This window comes from Oncorhynchus nerka, linkage group LG3 (assembly GCF_034236695.1).
Source record: "Oncorhynchus nerka isolate Pitt River linkage group LG3, Oner_Uvic_2.0, whole genome shotgun sequence".
Classification (NCBI taxonomy): Eukaryota; Metazoa; Chordata; class Actinopteri; order Salmoniformes; family Salmonidae; genus Oncorhynchus; species Oncorhynchus nerka.
In genome coordinates this window covers 155,087-173,099 of record NC_088398.1, presented here as the reverse complement: position 1 = coordinate 173,099, position 18,013 = coordinate 155,087, and the positions used below count along the sequence as shown (strand labels likewise).

The window sequence follows — 18,013 nt, the reverse complement described above, 5'->3', positions numbered from 1 at the left end:
ATAATCAGTGTCTGAGCGCAATTCCTTTACCATGGAATTGCTTGTATGCAAAACATTTGAGGGCATCTCATATAAATTCCGGTGTTGTGCTGAAAATCTCCCCCTTGCCAGAATTCTCTCCCCCTAGTAGACGTGAATGCGCACAAACTCAATTCTTCATCGCTGCGACTTGCTTGCTAGTTGAGATCTCTGCTCTTCACTCCGTTGTGAATTTCTGCGTAATTTCTGAGGGGGGTGCGTTTCGTTTTTTATTTTTATAGCGGTTTGATCGCGGGGGAGGCACTAGTAATGTCTGCCATTTTCGATTTGGCTATTTGTTTCAAGTGTAGTGTATAAATAAATCACTTTGCCAAATACTTTCTATAGAACAAACTTCACGTCAACCGACATTAATAATGGATGTGTGTTATATTAAACATAAAGGAGGGAGTAAATTGTAGGCAAGCAATAAACATTTCTGAACAACTACCAATCGAATAAGACATGGGAGAGATGACGAATTTTGGCAGAGATTTCTTTACAGACTAATACACTTAAAACAAATAACCAAACCGAAAAGTGCAGATATTACTAGTGCCTCCCCCGCGATCAAACCGTCATCAAATAAAAACACAGCCTAAAGGGAACATTGACAGCTGCCTTGAAGGACACAAATCAAATAAGTGCTACTGCTACTAAGATCAGTGAACTGTCAACTAAACTGACAACGGAGCGAAGAGCAGAAACCTCAACTAGTAAGTAAATCGCAACGACGAGGAAGGGGAGAGAGAATTTTACGCGCCATAGTTAAAACGAAACACTTAAATTTACTCGGGTCTGTCCTCGGGACTTGTCGTTCTGCTTCTTGGCTGCTGATCGAATAATTTTAAGTTTTAAAGCGGTCTCTGGTGGTGCAGGATTACCGAGGTATAAAATTAACGGATGCTTCTGAGAGTCAGCCATGTTGACAGACGTCTAAATATAGGGATAGTTAAAGGACTAATTCAAAGATATTTATAACTAATCCCTTTATCGCTGTGACTCAGCTGAGTTTTCTTCGATGTCAAGGCGGTCCGCAAACAATCGTTTACGTGCATTCCGCCACCTACTGTGCGGGAATGTAGGCACAGAGCAAGAGCTATGTATTCTTCTTTGGGTTTTATGGCGAACTACACTCAAAAGGTGAAGTGTCGCTCTCAACTGGACTGGGGGTAAAATAAATGACTAAATAAACATTCTAGCCAATGAGAGGGCAGATATGTGTGAGAACAACAAGCACAACTCCATTATAAAATTGTTTTTCTCCAAGTTTCCAAAATGCCACATGCTCCCACTTATCAGTAAATTCATATGGATATAAACATGACGAAACTTCAATTCAATCAAATTAAACATAATAGCAAATAAAACAAATCATTGTTTATTTTTATGTAACCTTTATTTAACTGTTGACCAAATTCAACACTTCCACTGGTTAACACTATTTTCGTACTGACAGACTTTAGAGCGGAGTCAAGCCTCTTGCTTCCTCGCTGGTTATATCCAAGATGAGTTTATCTCTGTACATCTTAACTAGTGGGCCGGTCCAGCCAGGAGAACTCAATATGCAATATATCAGCCAATAACATCTGTGGGGAGGAAATTCTTTGTAACATATTCACTTCACAAACCTATCAGATTTTTCCTTGACATTTGATGATGTAGAACAGTGAAACACATTTTCATTAACAATATATATCTTTAAACCAAAACTGTAGAAGTGAAAAAACAACAGCCTCAAGAGTTCTAAGTAATGTTCAAAGCCAAAACATTATGGTCATGACAAAACCGATAAGACTTTTTTTAATGACACCGTCAGGTGCCTCCTGGTTCTGGTCTGGTCCTCTCTGGGGTGGTGATAATAATGTATCCAGCTTTTCAACAGCAGTGTCCACATGTATCTCTCCTAGAGGCTTCTACCAGTGCCCCCCTCCTCCACTACCTTTCCCTTTACTCCCTGTCTTCTCCTCTTCCTCCAGGTCAAAGTCAGAATCACTCTCATTCTGACGCTCCTCCTCCTCAGGGTCATAGTTCCACTGTCGCCTGCTCCTCCGCTCTCGCACCTCCCTCCCTCCCCTTGGTGATAGCGTGTGACGAGGTTGTTGAGGCTGACGTTGTGGTTGAAGCTCTTGACGCAGCGCTGGCATTGGAAGGGCCTCTCCCCAGTGTGGACATGCAGGTAAGACTTCAGCTGGCTGGCCTGGGCAAAGGAACGCTGGCACACCTGACACCTAGCAGGAGCAGAACGTAATGGAAAACATTAACACTTTGCAGTCCAGTTTCAGCTGATAATACAAACAAACAAAACATACATTTCAGAGGGAGATGTGTTCAGTATCAAACTAACAGAGTATGCAGTATAAAACACCTACCTGAAAGATTTGTTGTCACTGTGGCTCAGCTCGTACCTCTCAAGCTTGTTAAGTTGGGGGAATTCCTTGTAGCACGTGTTACAAATGTCTCTTGGACTCATGCTCTCTGAGATGGTTCCGTTTCAAGATGTTGTAAAATCCCCAGGGGCATTTGACCCGGTGGTTGTCCTTCTCGTGGGTCCGCTTGTCTTCCCTGGCCTTAAAGTGCTTGAGGCAGAACTTATAGGAGTAGACATGCTCTTGATGGTGAAGCCTCTGGTGATGCTTAAGGCCAGCTTCATCCACGCAGCGCTTCCCACAGACAGAACAGCTTGAACTTGTTCACACTGGTGCTCCACACTGAGTAACGTTGAGATGAGGATGCCACAGTCAGGACAGAGAGGCCGTGAGCGTTTGGAGTGCTCTCAACGGACGTGCTCCTCATAACTGTTGAGGTCGTGGAACCGCATGCAGAGTTTGTCAAACCCAACAGGCTCCTCAGGCTGGCCATCACACACACAGCTTATTGTGTCGGCGTGGAGTGTAGGCTGGCTCGCTCGCTCCGTATCTCGCACGCCGTCGCTCGCAGAATCTAAAGATACCTCCGGCTCCAATGAGGGTTCACACTCAGCATTAGCCTGCTGCTCCTCTCTGCTGGGCAATCCCTTCATCTGTCTGTCTCTCATCTCCTTTCTCCTCCTCTAGGTACAGAGCCCTTTCCTCCCTGTTGGGTGCAGTGTCTGCATCACTTTACTGTAGAACCTCAGTCACCTCCATCACCAGAGAGCCAGTCAGCTCCAGTTCCCCCTTCTCAAACACCATGGCAGCCAACAGCTTCTTCTCTTCCTCGCTGTAGGAGGCAACACTTATAGTCTCCTGCTTCACAGACCCGTTCCTCTCCATCCTCAGGGAACAACTGTTGTCTACGTCTTTGTATTCACGCGGCAGGCCCACTGACACTTCACTCACCTAATCAAAGGAAAACAGAGAACAGTGTAATTGGCTACATGATGGAAGTGTGTTTGATTCATATATATGCTGAAACCCATCTCATACAGCAGCATCATAACCTGTTCTCCGTGGTTTAATGAACTCATCTGAGCTTCTGGGCTGAATGTTCATGCACTGTTCCTCCTCAATGGACGGACAACATTCTTCAGTGGCACTGCTGCCATCTGGCCCATCAACAGTGACTGTGCTAATACCCTCTCCTGACCAACCATGATGTCTGTCCTCCATGGCTCCCTCTTAACACAATAATATAGAATTAGAAAACATATGTCCGTTTATATGACTTGGCCAAAGATTTCCTATGGCTTGCCTACATGTTGTGCATAGAATGCCCACTGATGGGACATAACTTTTTATCTTACTGCTTGACAGTTCCATGCTCTCATAATAGTTCCCTGTGTTGATAATTAGATATGTAGAAGGGTGAGCCGGTCAAGGATCGATTCAGACAAAGTGGTAAATTGTATGACAAGCGACAGTTTATTCAGAGTAAAGATATCTGGTACAGCGTAATTACGGCTCTTCCGTTAGCTCGCACAGAACCAGCAGGAAAAGAGACCGTTAACAATTTACACAGTCCTTATATGTGGAACAGAAAGTAGGTTGATTCTAGAAGATCGGATCTTTGGATTGGTTCAGGCTGGGGTGTAGTCTGTAGTCTTCCGCCATTGGCTCAGTTGTCTGTCCGTCATCGTAGAATCCTCTTCGGGCCTGTCTGTTCTTGGTCACACAATGTTCGGCTAGAAAGGAGATTATGTGTGTGCGCTGGTTTGGCAGTTAGTGTGTAATGTGGGAGCTATCCTGTAGGGGATCCAACATGCTTTACTGTGAAAATACGTTGCTATGTGTTGTCTCAGTTATAACAATGCAATAGCAGTATGCTGGTCACCTGCATAAGAAATAGCATTTCTTTACACCTGGAAAAATGTTCTGAGCATACTAGTAACTTTCTGAGGTCGTCAGTCGGAGTATTGGCGTCAATGTTCAGGGCAACTTGCCATAGCCTCAATCAGTCCGGATCTCTCAATGGAAGTTGGTGAAACATATCTGACCCAGTCCTTGTGTTTGTTATGGCAAGTTTTTACAGTGCAGTCACGAACCGTATTGGAACAGGCGATAGAAGTCCGTCGATGTAACGCAAGTCTCAGCACACTTAGCTAGCTCGCTAACTTACTTGCTAACGTTCTTCAGTGGTACCGTTGCTGTCTGGCCAATCAACAGTGTCGGTTTTAAAACCCTTACATACATAATAAAAAGTAGAAAACACATGTCAATTTATATAACAGCCCAAAGATGTTCTATGGCTTAAAGCTAGCTAACTTCAGTAGGAAGCGCCATTTCATTGCATACCAGCTAGCTACAACAGAGATAATGGAGGAATGGAATTTCCATACGGTCTCTGCTACAAAGACACAAACAGGAAGTGAGGCACACGTCCGTTCCAGAAATGTGATTTCCAGGCAACCAAGTAAATTAAAGTTGCTAGCTGCAACCTAGGTTAACTAGGTTAAAAAATAATGACTTATTTTCAACCTAGGCTGCAAACTAGCCCTGCAGGTCTTGTGGTGGCCAACAGGGCTTAATAGCAGAGATATTTATAAGGAGGGCCGCAGAGCTACAGGGGGTGGTGGGGACATTACTTGTCTGAGTAAGTGAGTGAGAGCTACCCTTTAAAAACTCATTATTTGATCAAATAATGTTATGGAAAACACTGTTCATTATGTTTTCATGCTTAGTGAGCTTTTGCATTGTTAATGAATCACTCCGTGTTGATATCTCAATAGTGTGTGTGTGTCATCGTTAGAGGTAAGAAGACAGGAACATATAAAATATAGAATATTGCCCTCATTTATCATCATACATCTACAAATAAAATAGACTGAGCATAATTTAAAACAATGTTTTATTAAATCATAAATTCAACATCCCAAAAGTGCATAGGGGTTCATATCAAATTTAAAAAACTCCACATTTTAAGTCAAGAAAGTTCAATCTAAAGGAGAAAAAAATGTATCATGTTCCTCATGCAGTAGCTTCTCATAACCTATGGCTTGTGGCTGAATGAGATTACAGCTCTCCTCATAATAACCATTTCTAGTCACACCCTGGATACGACTTCATCATCATGTTAGTATTTGCTGATGATCTCCTTAGCAAGTGCGATGTAACCTGTCATGGCATCCTCCTTGGACATACCTAGAAAATAAGAACACAAATACAACATTTACATTTTTGATTTAACCTTTATTTAACCAGTAAAAGCCCATTGAGACCCAGAGTCTCTTTTTCAAGGGAGACCTGGCCAAGAAGGCAGTAACAATCAATACACTACAGAATTAAAACATACAAGAATGCAACATGATCCAGCCTAAAAAAAGCACTTACACTCCTCCGTAACAGAGTCTCCCGTCAATATTTTAAATTCATTCAGTGGCACTAACATATCTAGATGAAGCATGGATTGGAGATTATTCCATGCATCTGGTGCACAAGAAGAGAAGGCAGTCTTGCCTAATACTGTGAATGTCCTGGGGACTTTAAGTAGCAACCACCTAGCAGACCAGGAATGGTAACTGCTGGTGGTGAAGGAGACCAGACTACAGAGGGAGTTTACCAAAAAGGGCTTTGTAGATGAACACATACAAATGGATATTTCTGTGCATATAAAGTGAGGTCCAACCCACCATTTGGTACAATGTGCAATGGTGGGTGAGTGACTTGGCATTTGTAATAAAGCCCAAGGATGCATGATAAACAGAGTCCAGACTCTGTAAGACGGAGGTTGTATGCATATACAACAAGTCACCATTATCAATCACGGAAAGAAAAGTGGCCTGAACAAGCTTCTTTCTAGCCATAAGCAGGAAGCAAGCCTTATTACTAAGATAAAAACCCAATTTCAATTTAAGCTTTGTCACAAGATTATCCACATGAACTTTAAAGGACAACTTGTCATCCAACCAAATACCTAGGTATTTGTAGGATGACACTTTTCAATGGATAAGCCACCAGTGACAATGCTAACATTCTCTGGCAGAGTTCTAGCTCTGGTAAAGGTCATTCATTTAGTTTTTTGTATATTCAAGACCAGTTTGAGGCCATAAAGGGAGGCCTGCAGTGACTGAAAGCAGCCTGGAGCTCTTCAACTAGAGAAGGAGTACATGAATATGACTGTATCATCTGCATATAGATGTAACTTTGCTGGTTGCATCCCATTTCCCAAATCATTCATACAAATTGAGAACAACACAGGAGCTAAAATGGAACCCTGGGGCACACCTCTATTAATCTCAAGAAAGCTAGACTTGTGATTGTCAGTATATACACATTGTTCTGTCAGAAAGATAGTTCCTAAACAAATTTACTGCCCCTTCACTGAGACCAATGTTTCTGAGTCTAGCTAGCAATAGTTCATCGTCAACTGAATCAAAGGCCTTTGATAAATCCACAAACAGAGCAGCACAATGTTGCTTTTTATCAAGTGCATTAATGATGTCATTTGCCACCCACTGCCATAGCTGCAGTTGTGGCGCTGTGCCCTGATCTAAAGCCAGACTGAACCTCACTCAGTATGTTATTTGCCACTTCCATAGCTGCAGTTGTGGCGCTGTGCCCTGATCTAAAGCCAGACTGAACCTCACTCAGTAAGTTATTTGCCACGGCCATAGCTGCAGTTGTGGTGCTGTGCCCTGATCTAAAGCCAGACTGAACCTCACTCAGTATGTTATTTGCCACTTCCATAGCTGCAGTTGTGGTGCTGTGCCCTGATCTAAAGCCAGACTGAACCTCACTCAGTAAGTTATTTGCCACTTCCATAGCTGCAGTTGTGGTGCTGTGCCCTGATCTAAAGCCAGACTGAACCTCACTCAGTAAGTTATTTGCCACTTCCATAGCTGCAGTTGTGGTGCTGTGCCCTGATCTAAAGCCAGACTGAACCTCACTCAGTAAGTTATTTGCCACTTCCATAGCTGCAGTTGTGGTGCTATGCCCTGATCTAAAGCCAGACTGAACCTCACTCAGTAAGTTATTTGCCACGGCCATAGCTGCAGTTGTGGCGCTGTGCCCTGATCTAAAGCCAGACTGAACCTCACTCAGTAAGTTATTTGCCACTTCCATAGCTGCAGTTGTGGTGCTATGCCCTGATCTAAAGCCAGACTGAACCTCACTCAGTATGTTATTTGCCACTCCCATAGCTGCAGTTGTGGCGCTGTGCCCTGATCTAAAGCCAGACTGAACCCTGCTCAGTATGTTATTTGCCACGGCCATAGCTGCAGTTGTGGTGCTGTGCCCTGATCTAAAGCCAGACAACACTGCTCAGTATGTTATTTTCAATTAAGAGATTTTTTAACTACGAGTTCACTAGGGATTCTTAGACCTTGGCCAGGATAGGGAGGATAGTTATTGGCATCTGAGGGATCTCCACCCTTTAGCAGTGGAAGGACATAAGCAGATTTCAAAATGCTGGGTGTGGAATTGGTCAAGAGACTCAAGTGTGAGCCACAGGTTCAGTAATAATACCAGCTGCTATCTTTAAGAGGTAGGGGTCCAGGTTGTCTGGACCTGCAAACTTTTTAGTGTCTATAGCCTTTAATGCTTCATAGACCTCAGTATAACAAACAGGCTCAAAGTTAAAATGGTTCACGAGGGCCTATATCATAGTTGACGTAACAGAAGCCTGGGACCCACCATCATCAAAAACTGAACCAGCAGATATGAAGTGCTTGTTGAAACCCCTACAATATGGGCTGTTATCCTTCACTTCATTAGAATCTATCATTAAATGGTCAGGAAGGCCAGGGGATACATTAGAACCTGACACTGAATTGATTCGCTTCCAGAACTTGGTAGGGTTGTTTAGGTTCTTTGTGACTGCATTTAAATAGTAATATGATTCGGACTTCCTGGGAATTTGTTTCTTAGGCTCTGAAGGAGGCCCAGTCAACAGGAGCATTTGTATGTCTAGCTTGAGCCCAATACATTTCTCTTTCTAATTAATTCTGCCAAGTTATCTGAAAACCAGGAATTGTTCCTTCCACATTTCTTCACAGGGGTATGCTTATCACAAATCTCATATAAAAATAGTCCCAGGCAGTGTCAACATCGGGAATCAGACTGTCAATATTAATGGTACAGATCATGTAAGAACGAAAGCTTGCTCATCAAACTGTCTAAAATGTATTTTAAAAATACAGCGGGGTTTGGTCACTTTTGTATTTCTAACAAGCATTTGCACAGTGATCACTGACATCATTACAGCATATCCCAGTCGATGTGTATTTGTGAGGGGTATTCGTTAGAATAGTGTCCAATAGCGTTGATTTGTTAGGTGCTCTGGGATTCGGTCTTGTAGGCGCATTAATTAATTGAGCTAGATTCAGAGAGTCACACAGTTCTTTAAAAGAGTCAGATACAGATGTAAGCATGTCCCAGTTCAAATCTTCTAAAATAATGAATTCAGGGTCATTTAGCTTGTGCAGGACATCAGAAAGAGAGTTAAGAGCGTCTCCCGAAGCCGAGGGCGGTCTGTAGCAGCCGACTACAGTGATGTGGGAGTCCTTACATTTACATTACATTTAAGTCATTTAGCAGACGCTCTTATCCAGAGCGACTTACAAATTGGTGCGTTCACCTTATGACATCCAGTGGAACAGCCACTTTACAATAGTGCATCTAAATCTTTTAAGGGGGGGTGAGAAGGATTACTTTATCCTATCCTAGGTATTCCTTAAAGAGGTGGGGTTTCAGGTGTCTCCGGAAGGTGGTGATTGACTCCGCTGTCCTGGCGTCGTGAGGGAGTTTGTTCCACCATTGGGGGGCCAGAGCAGCGAACAGTTTTGACTGGGCTGAGCGGGAACTGTACTTCCTCAGTGGTAGGGAGGCGAGCAGGCCAGAGGTGGATGAACGCAGTGCCCTTGTTTGGGTGTAGGGCCTGATCAGAGCCTGGAGGTACTGAGGTGCCGTTCCCCTCACAGCTCCGTAGGCAAGCACCATGGTCTTGTAGCGGATGCGAGCTTCAACTGGAAGCCAGTGGAGGGAGCGGAGGAGCGGGGTGACGTGAGAGAACTTGGGAAGGTTGAACACCAGACGGGCTGCGGCGTTCTGGATGAGTTGTAGGGGTTTAATGGCACAGGCAGGGAGCCCAGCCAACAGCGAGTTGCAGTAATCCAGACGGGAGATGACAAGTGCCTGGATTAGGACCTGCGCCGCTTCCTGTGTGAGGCAGGGTCGTACTCTGCGGATGTTGTAGAGCATGAACCTACAGGAACGGGCCACCGCCTTGATGTTAGTTGAGAACGACAGGGTGTTGTCCAGGATCACGCCAAGGTTCTTAGCGCTCTGGGAGGAGGACACAATGGAGTTGTCAACCGTGATGGCGAGATCATGGAACGGGCAGTCCTTCCCGGGAGGAAGAGCAGCTCCGTCTTGCCGAGGTTCAGCTTGAGGTGGTGATCCGTCATCCACACTGATATGTCTGCCAGACATGCAGAGATGCGATTCGCCACCTGGTCATCAGAAGGGGGAAAGGAGAAGATTAATTGTGTGTCGTCTGCATAGCAATGATAGGAGAGACCATGTGAGGTTATGACAGAGCCAAGTGACTTGGTGTATAGCGAGAATAGGAGAGGGCCTAGAACAGAGCCCTGGGGGACACCAGTGGTGAGAGCACGTGGTGAGGAGACGGATTCTCGCCACGCCACCTGGTAGGAGCGACCTGTCAGGTAGGATGCAATCAGCGTGGGCCGCGCCGGAGAGATGCCCAACTCGGAGAGGGTGGAGAGGAGGATCTGATGGTTCACAGTATCGAAGGCAGCCGATAGGTCTAGAAGGATGAGAGCAGAGGAGAGAGAGTTAGCTTTAGCAGTGCGGAGCGCCTCCGTGATACAGAGAAGAGCAGTCTCAGTTGAATGACTAGTCTTGAAACCTGACTGATTTGGATCAAGAAGGTCATTCTGAGAGAGATAGCGGGAGAGCTGGCCAAGGACGGCACGTTCAAGAGTTTTGGAGAGAAAAGAAAGAAGGGATACTGGTCTGTAGTTGTTGACATCGGAGGGATCGAGTATAGGTTTTTTCAGAAGGGGTGCAACTCTCGCTCTCTTGAAGACGGAAGGGACGTAGCCAGCGGTCAGGGATGAGTTGATGAGCGAGGTGAGGTAAGGGAGAAGGTCTCCGGAAATGGTCTGGAGAAGAGAGGAGGGGATAGGGTCAAGCGGGCAGGTTGTTGGGCGGCCGGCCGTCACAAGACGCGAGATTTCATATGTTCACTTTAACCGCAAGCAATTCAAAATGTTTGGCTATGGTAATCGAGAGAATTTCAGAGGCATTAAACTCGGATTTAACGTAAATTGAAACCCCTCGTCCTTTACTAATCCGATCCGTTCTAAAAACCGTGTATCCATCAATAGAAATCCAGTTATTTGACACATTTCTTTAGCCAAGTTTCTGATGAAACCATTATGTCAGCATTTGACGGTTTTGGCCCATATTCTAATCATGTCTATTTAAAAATATATTCTGACATTAACATGCAAGAGGCCTAAACCTGCTCTCTTTTTAAAATCATAGGGGAGTCGGTAAAGATTGCATAGTATCTACCGGCCCAGGGTTTGGTCTCACATAACCAGAGATCATCAATAAAAGCACAACAATATATCTCAATTGCCCAATACGTGAGGACTTGGCGGAGCCAGCACCATTGTCAATAAAACAAACGGAGTTTTTCAACACATAAAAAAAAAGTAATTAAATAGTTTGAGATTTTGGAAGTATGCCATCAAGTGTAGGTCCAGTTGCGTTTGAAAGTGGTACACATGTAATTGCAGAGAAAGACCAAGTTCCTGGTGGTCTCGTCGGAGTGTTTGCGAATTTTAAATTGTAGGGCACAACGGAAGATAATTCACTCACCCATTGATCATTCAGCATATTTAATCCAGGATGACATGGAGTAAAGAGCAGGCACAGTAACAGATATATAATGCCGGTTTTATAGGTATTTCAGCACATGTGTGCAACGACCAGTAGACGTTGTGTATAACATGGTAGATTTTCCCATCAGGTTTTCCAATCCGATAACCGCTTTTCCGCTCCTAGTCGTCAATGCGCACCTGCGCTCGCGTAGCAGGCCTTGCGCGCAGACAGACGCTCCCGACACGGCGAGCTCCAACTCCAGAAAGGTGTAATAAAAAATAAAGGCCTCTTCTATCCGAAATCTTTGTATTAATAAATGTCGTAAAATAGAGACTGAGATATAAAAATAATAGTTGTTATATACAGCATCCACCTTCACATAAAAAGTATTTGCTTCTGTAAACAGGACCAGGGTCATTAAAACATAAAAACTCTTAAACTCTGCTCTCAAGGATCACACATACAAACGGACAGACTGATTGGCTACCATCTTGGATTCTTACCACTGTAATTCTGGTAACATACATTCAAATTAGAGCAATGCACCCGTGTACATTCAGTTAAAAGTGTTGGTGAATGGTTAATGCAGCCTTCAATGCCAAGTACAATCTCTAGATGGGGGTTATCATTACCCCTTGCTGTAGCATTCTGTTCACTAAATGTTCATCATTCATTAGAATGTTCCAAAGACTGAAACAAGGGTATCGGATGGAGGGCTAGTGTGGAGGCGATTCCTTTTTTACATTCTGAGAGAAGACAACATCTTTTTATTTTACCTTTCCTAGAATCCCAGGCCTCCCACTTGGCTTTTCCCTTCATGTCTAACATGCCTGGCTTGTCTGTGGAGAACAAGAGAGGACAGTATTTAGGACATCAGTGGTGACTGGTAAAGAACCAGACCAGATTTAAGGTTAGGCTTTATGTTCTATTGTCCTACCAATACTAGTGTGGGTATCTGATATGGCCATTTTGGAAAGCAGTTTTCTGATATCTGGGAGATATGCGCCATATCTACCCAGAATTTGCTAAAATAATTGTTATTCTCTCCATATAATTGTAATGGTCCTTTCACTTGTGTATGTTCTGTACAATGATGTATTTCAATTAGCATGTTTTAAATGGCACAAAGAAAATTCCATACCAATGTTGATGTCTCCAAATATGGCCTGCTTATACAGACCATACATGTCCAGCAGCTCCTGGTCTGAAGGTCTGGACTTCACCTTCTTCACATCATCTGCTACTCGCTCAAACTCTGCCTGCATAGAGAGATGGAAGAATGGAGGGAAAGATGGGAAAACAATACAGCACAGAAACTCCAGAATGTAACCTAATCTACAGCACTACAGCCTATTACTGCCCACTACTGAGCAGCCAAACAGTGGGTCCTTATTCCATTTAGACCTGTCGATGCCAATTTGTTCACATGAATAATCTACTTTACACAGATCTCCAATAAAAAAAAACAGCAAGGCTAAATAGGACAATGGGCACATTCATCTAATCAGAAAGGAAACAGTTTTAATAAATGAAAAATACTATTTGGTTGTACATTCATTCAATCTGACTACAGTGTAATGTTAAGTTGGCCCAAAACCAACCACAAGAAGGTTGACCCTGTAAAATCATCTGGTTGTTTCAACTTTCTTCTGGTTGGTTTTGAGCCAACTTACATTGTAGTAAGATCAAATGACTGTACAACCAAAAAAAAAAAGGGGTGTACAGTGCATTCGGAAAGTATTCAGCCCCCTTCACTTTTTTCACATTTTGTTACGTTGCAGCCTTACTCTAAAATTGATTAAATCATTTCACCTCTCATCAATCTACACACAATACCCCACAATGACAAAGTGAAAACAGGTTTTAGACATTTGTGCACATTTATAAAAAATAAAAAACAGATATCACATTTACATAAGTATTCAGACCCTTTACTCAGTACTTTGTTGAAGCACCTTTGGCAGCGATTACAGTCTCGCGTCTTCTTGTGTATGACACTACAAGCTTGGCACACCTGTATTTATTTATTTTATATTTATTTAACTAGGCAAGTTAAGAACAAATTCTTATTTACAATGACAGCCTACCCCAGCCAAACCAGGACGACGCTGGTCCAATTGTGCGCCGCCCTATGGGACTCCACAGCTGGTTGTGATACAACCTGGAATCGAACCAGGGTCTGTAGTGACGCCTCTAGTGACACCTCTAGCACTGAGATGCAGTGCCTTAGACCTCAATGCCACTCGGGAGCCCCTGTATCAGTTGGTTAGATTTATTTCCCCCCGTTACTGAAATAGTTGTTCTATTCAAATGGTTTAGGTTGTATTTTTTTAATCAAGTTTCCTAACCCTGACAGTCATTCTGAATGTAGGTTGCGGGTGAATAAAAATTCCAACTGTTGGATATCTTTACTTTGGCTGGATTACAATAAGAACTACACATCACTTTGCAAGCCATCATAATGTTACTTGCAGGCCTAATGTAGCCCGTAAACCAGGAGTTTCTTAACACCACTGTGTTAGGGTAAATCGAGGCCATCAAAGTAAGGCCTTATGATATGTGTAATGTATTGTCAAGTTTAATTTGAATGATAACATTCAGCTAGGTAATTATTTGGTGAAAGCCACAGGCCTTTAAAATGAAATAATTCAACAACAATGTCTCTGTCACTAACAAATATAGTCATGGGTGGTAACTCTACCATTCCCTCAAAAAGAAAAGGCACCATGTGAAACATGCAAATTAGGCTTTAAACCCAAAACAGTGTAACAGTGTTTTTGTTTAACACTAATAGGAGTTAACTCTTGATCAACACTAGTGTTGAACAGAAATAACACATAATTCATTATCTCATAGTGTTACATTTGAGTAACACTGACAAGTTTAATGCAGTGTTAATTATTTACACTTTCAGGAGTGTTACATTTAAGTGTTATAACAAAAGTACTTTTTACACTCTGTAGAGTGGGACCATATGTACTCTGAGATAGTAGATAAAATTAACTCTTTAAGTGTTGATTTAACGCTGCAAAATGTGCTGTGTACATAGTGGGAGCAGCACAGAAACAACATTATTGCTTAATTATAATACGTAGTACATGCAATGTTTAATTCTAATAGGTTACAGTAGCCTAGCTATTATTGGTCTTGGAAGCGTGACAGCACTGCATACTTAGTCTGTAGAAACATTAATAATTGATCTCAAGGGCCTCTGTTGATGACGGCAGCTGGTATCCAATACACCCCTGCATCCTTGTGCATCATTCAGAGATGGCCAGCAAATCGAGCTCTAAATTTCATACGCACTTAAAACAATATACAGCAATGACTCAGTAAATAAAGAACATAACGGTAAACGTAGTCTATATGTGTATGTACAAGCCTACCTACCACCAGCTACCACATCAGTCGACCAATCGTATCTCTCATAAAAACGTAGGCCTAACCCCGTTATCTAGATCGACTCATCACTTAGATAGATGTGTCCGCCAAGTGTGCAGGGAAAACATAGCCTACCTGAAGAGACATCTCGCAAAGTTCAACTCCGTAGGCTACTGTAGGTAGTATTATCCCAAAGTGTCCTCTCGGCTGTGTGAATAGCTCTGACTGCAGCTGTAACAGGCTGGGAGATTACAGTAAATATCGGTCAACGCCTCGGGAGTCCGGACCGCAGTGGGGTGGATAGACAGCTGATTGGCTGACCAAACATACTGAGACGCGGCGCGTGAAGGACGCTAAAATAAGATTTAAAAAGGACACTCGCATCAATGCAAGTCAATATTGGATTTTTCGCGTTTCATGACCAAATCATACTGTATAAAATTGATTGTGTATGTCAATTAATATTCTGATATAGGGACAATTCACTTGGATTGAATTTGTGGCATGTTTAGCATTTGGAGGCAGTGTTAGGTAAAAATATATATTTTGTCATTTGGATGTAGAAACAGTGATTCATGGAGGATGAGAGATGGTAGGCTGCCATCCTACTGGAGCTCAGCTGGACTCCACTCAGTTTTAATTCAGCAGTCTGTGGTTCTGATTCAGAAGACTGTGCATCTGAGGGTCTGATTCAGGAGACGGAAGGCTTGGTAGCATCCAGTGGTTTCCAGTGGTTCTGATGGGTCATATGCTTTGTAGCTAGTGTTATTAAGTGGCTTTGGTTTTTCTTAGTAAATTGTTAATATAATATAAGATTGTTTGGTGGCCTTTTGCTCGCGGCCAAATAGGTTAGCTATTTGAGCGTTTGAGGGGCGTGGCTATGTTGAAACGTCATCAACCGCAGACATACAATATGGCTGCGCCCATGGACACAGCACATTAGTTGTGCGCACTGACCTACAACTGCTTTTTTAATTGTTATAATTGAGGTAAAAACCCGACGACTGTGGGTATATAAGTAATTATGGCAGTTTGTCAGCTCGATATGTTTAATTTAGGTTTGTTTGCTAACTTGTTAAAACTACTCACTATATCTATAGACATGCAGGGAAATGTGTCTGTCGCTGAATAACTAAGTGATGTGTAGTAGTGATAGAGGGGGAAACATTGTTACAGGGCAAACTTACTACCTGTACATACAGGTTAGAGGACCACAGTACAGAGCCCGTATTTTACTTTATCTGACAATGTAATCTGATGGATCTACCCTCATAGCCAAAGGCTGTAGTGATATATATATATGTTTTTGGTGTTTGCTATAAAAACTAAGGTTGTACTGTGCTAACAGGGTTTAAGCCCCCACCCCAGCATCATCCCTCAATCACTACTGTGAATTAACATTCAAGGAGTCTACCCCACAAAACTAGAGCAATAGAATGCAGGTAAATGTGATAACATGGGAGTTGAGTCAGCAGTTCATGTGAATTCCTCCTTTCTTCACTCCAGATAAAGATGGCCACTCCAGGCAAAGTGTCGAAAAAGGAGCGGAAGAAGCAGATCCCAGCTAAGACGTCCCTGAACTCCCCCTACAGACTGCAATGGAGCCCTCTGCAGAGTGATGATGTACACTTCATCCTGGACACTCTGAAGAGCAAACTGTCAGCAACTGGCCTGGAAAAGAAAGAGGTGAAAGGGTTTCGACAGTGGGGGAAAAAGAGAAATAAGAACCCACCTACAGGACATGACTCTGTAGCTGAGCCCCCACAGATAACCCTCGACGCTGTAACACCGGAATGTCCTGTTAAACCCAGAGAGCAAGGCTGGACTGACATAGCCGCTAGGAGGCAGCTGGCCATCGGCATCAATGAGGTCACCAAGGCTCTGGAGAGGAACCAGCTCCGGCTGGTGCTCGTGTGCAAGTCGGTCAAACCGCCGCACATGACGAGCCACCTGATAGCGCTGTGCCGGACGCGGGGCGTGGCGGCATGCCAGGTGCCGCGTCTCAGTGAGAGTGTGGCGGGACTGCTGGGGCTGAAGTGCGTCCTGGCACTGGGATTCAGACAAGGGGACAGGAACGAGGATGGGACGTTTTCCGACACTGTGGAAGCCATTGTACCCAGAGTGCCTGCTCTGCAGGTTGCCTGGATACCAAGCCCTCTCAGTGAAACAGGTGTAACAGTTGAGGGGCAGGTAGGAGAGGAAGAGGGAACAGCTGCAGGGCAAATGGAGGTGGAAAAGGGAGAGGAGACAAGAGGCCAAAAACGGAAAATTGAAGACACTTCTCCAGACATTACAGAATGTCCATCCTGCGTACTTCAGCCTCTTAAAGTGAAAAAGATTATCCTGAACCCCTATAAAATACGGAAACCAAAGACTAAGAAAAAGTAGAAGCAATTTATGTACAAAAGATGACATGAAACAGTAGTGGATGCTGATTGGAGGTGATCTCTACTACCAATCTGGAGGAAACACTCCCAAAATCCCATGGAGGACTTAAATGAAATATTAGACAGCACACTCAGATGTATCTTTTAAAGTCTAGATGAGTTTATTCCATCATGCTGGTATAGCTTGCGTGAGTATTTGAAACATATTCAGTATTTGGATGAGGTCCTGTTTAAACACTGCTGGTTCGAATTCCTCATTTCTTTTAGAGAAAGGTTTGTCCTTTCAAAACTACACATTGATATATATATATATATATATTTTTTTTAAACATGTTAAATAAGGCAAGGATTTTGGGTGCATCTGCATTGTAAAAACTGTCTCGTGCTCAAATTCAAACAAGTTGAAGTACACATCCACAACAGATCCAACACTCAAGGCGCCCCTGGGACTAATAAACACATGGCTGACTCAGATTCACGGTTTTGGCCATCAGTTCTATTTCAGTCATCTTTATTTGGATGCCCAGTGTTCTGTGCCATTGACATCGGTCATCTTCCCTTGCTCAGACGTTGCATGCATCAACCAATGGTTGTGTGCCACGTCATCGGCCGTACTGTCGGGCACCAGATTGCTATAACGTGGTTAGCTGATACGCAAAATACCTATCCAGGCATTGTAAGATCTGGCATGTACCAGCAACATCTGAGCAGAGGAACCTGACCATTACCTTGGTTTGGGCACAGCCCCAGATGCAGACCACATTCACAGAGCCACACCTCAGAAACACTAAAAGCAAGTAACTCCCCGTGAGGACAGAGTAAGAATGAGAACTATACACCTCTTTCCATGACAAACTGACTTGGTGAAAGCTATGATCCCTTATTGATGTAACTTGTAAATCAGCTTCAATCAGTGTAGATGGTGAGGAGACAGGTTAAAGACCGTTTTAAGCCTGAGAC

The 18,013-nt window shown here is 43.4% G+C and overlaps 2 protein-coding genes across 4 annotated transcripts; one reads left to right on the top strand and one right to left on the bottom strand.

The window, feature by feature from the left end:
• The first annotated feature begins 562 nt into the window (after positions 1-562).
• On the top strand, positions 563-17,527 carry LOC115146826 (ribonuclease P/MRP 38 subunit). 3 transcript variants are annotated; one of them, XM_065006714.1, is made up of 3 exons: positions 563-734; positions 2,042-2,197; positions 16,173-17,527. In XM_065006714.1, exons 2-3 carry the CDS (start codon positions 2,192-2,194, stop codon positions 17,052-17,054), a joined length of 888 nt encoding a protein of 295 aa, XP_064862786.1. In that variant the 5' UTR covers positions 563-734; positions 2,042-2,191; the 3' UTR covers positions 17,055-17,527. The 3 variants fall into 3 exon arrangements, with proteins under 3 accessions (XP_064862786.1, XP_064862779.1, XP_029544708.2); XM_065006707.1 differs by having other exon boundaries at positions 1,998-2,197; XM_029688848.2 differs by lacking the exons at positions 563-734; positions 2,042-2,197 and adding an exon at positions 15,566-15,655.
• On the bottom strand, positions 5,265-14,964 carry LOC115113755 (acyl-CoA-binding domain-containing protein 7-like). Its single transcript, XM_065006722.1, has 4 exons — positions 14,802-14,964; positions 12,427-12,544; positions 12,062-12,124; positions 5,265-5,576 (listed from the first exon to the last, which is right to left on the bottom strand). The coding sequence occupies exons 1-4, from the start codon at positions 14,811-14,813 to the stop codon at positions 5,509-5,511; spliced, it is 261 nt and encodes an 86-aa protein (XP_064862794.1). The 5' UTR covers positions 14,814-14,964; the 3' UTR covers positions 5,265-5,508.
• Positions 17,528-18,013: the final 486 nt, after the last annotated feature.

Excerpts from the sequence above, each read along its gene's own strand:
- LOC115113755 (XM_065006722.1), bottom strand. Across the intron at positions 12,125-12,426 it reads ATTTGGAGACATCAACATTG|ACAAGCCAGGCATGTTAGAC; the intron begins GTATGGAATTTT and ends TGTTCTCCACAG. Across the intron at positions 5,577-12,061 it reads GGCCTGGGATTCTAGGAAAG|GTATGTCCAAGGAGGATGCC; the intron begins GTAAAATAAAAA and ends CTTATTTTCTAG.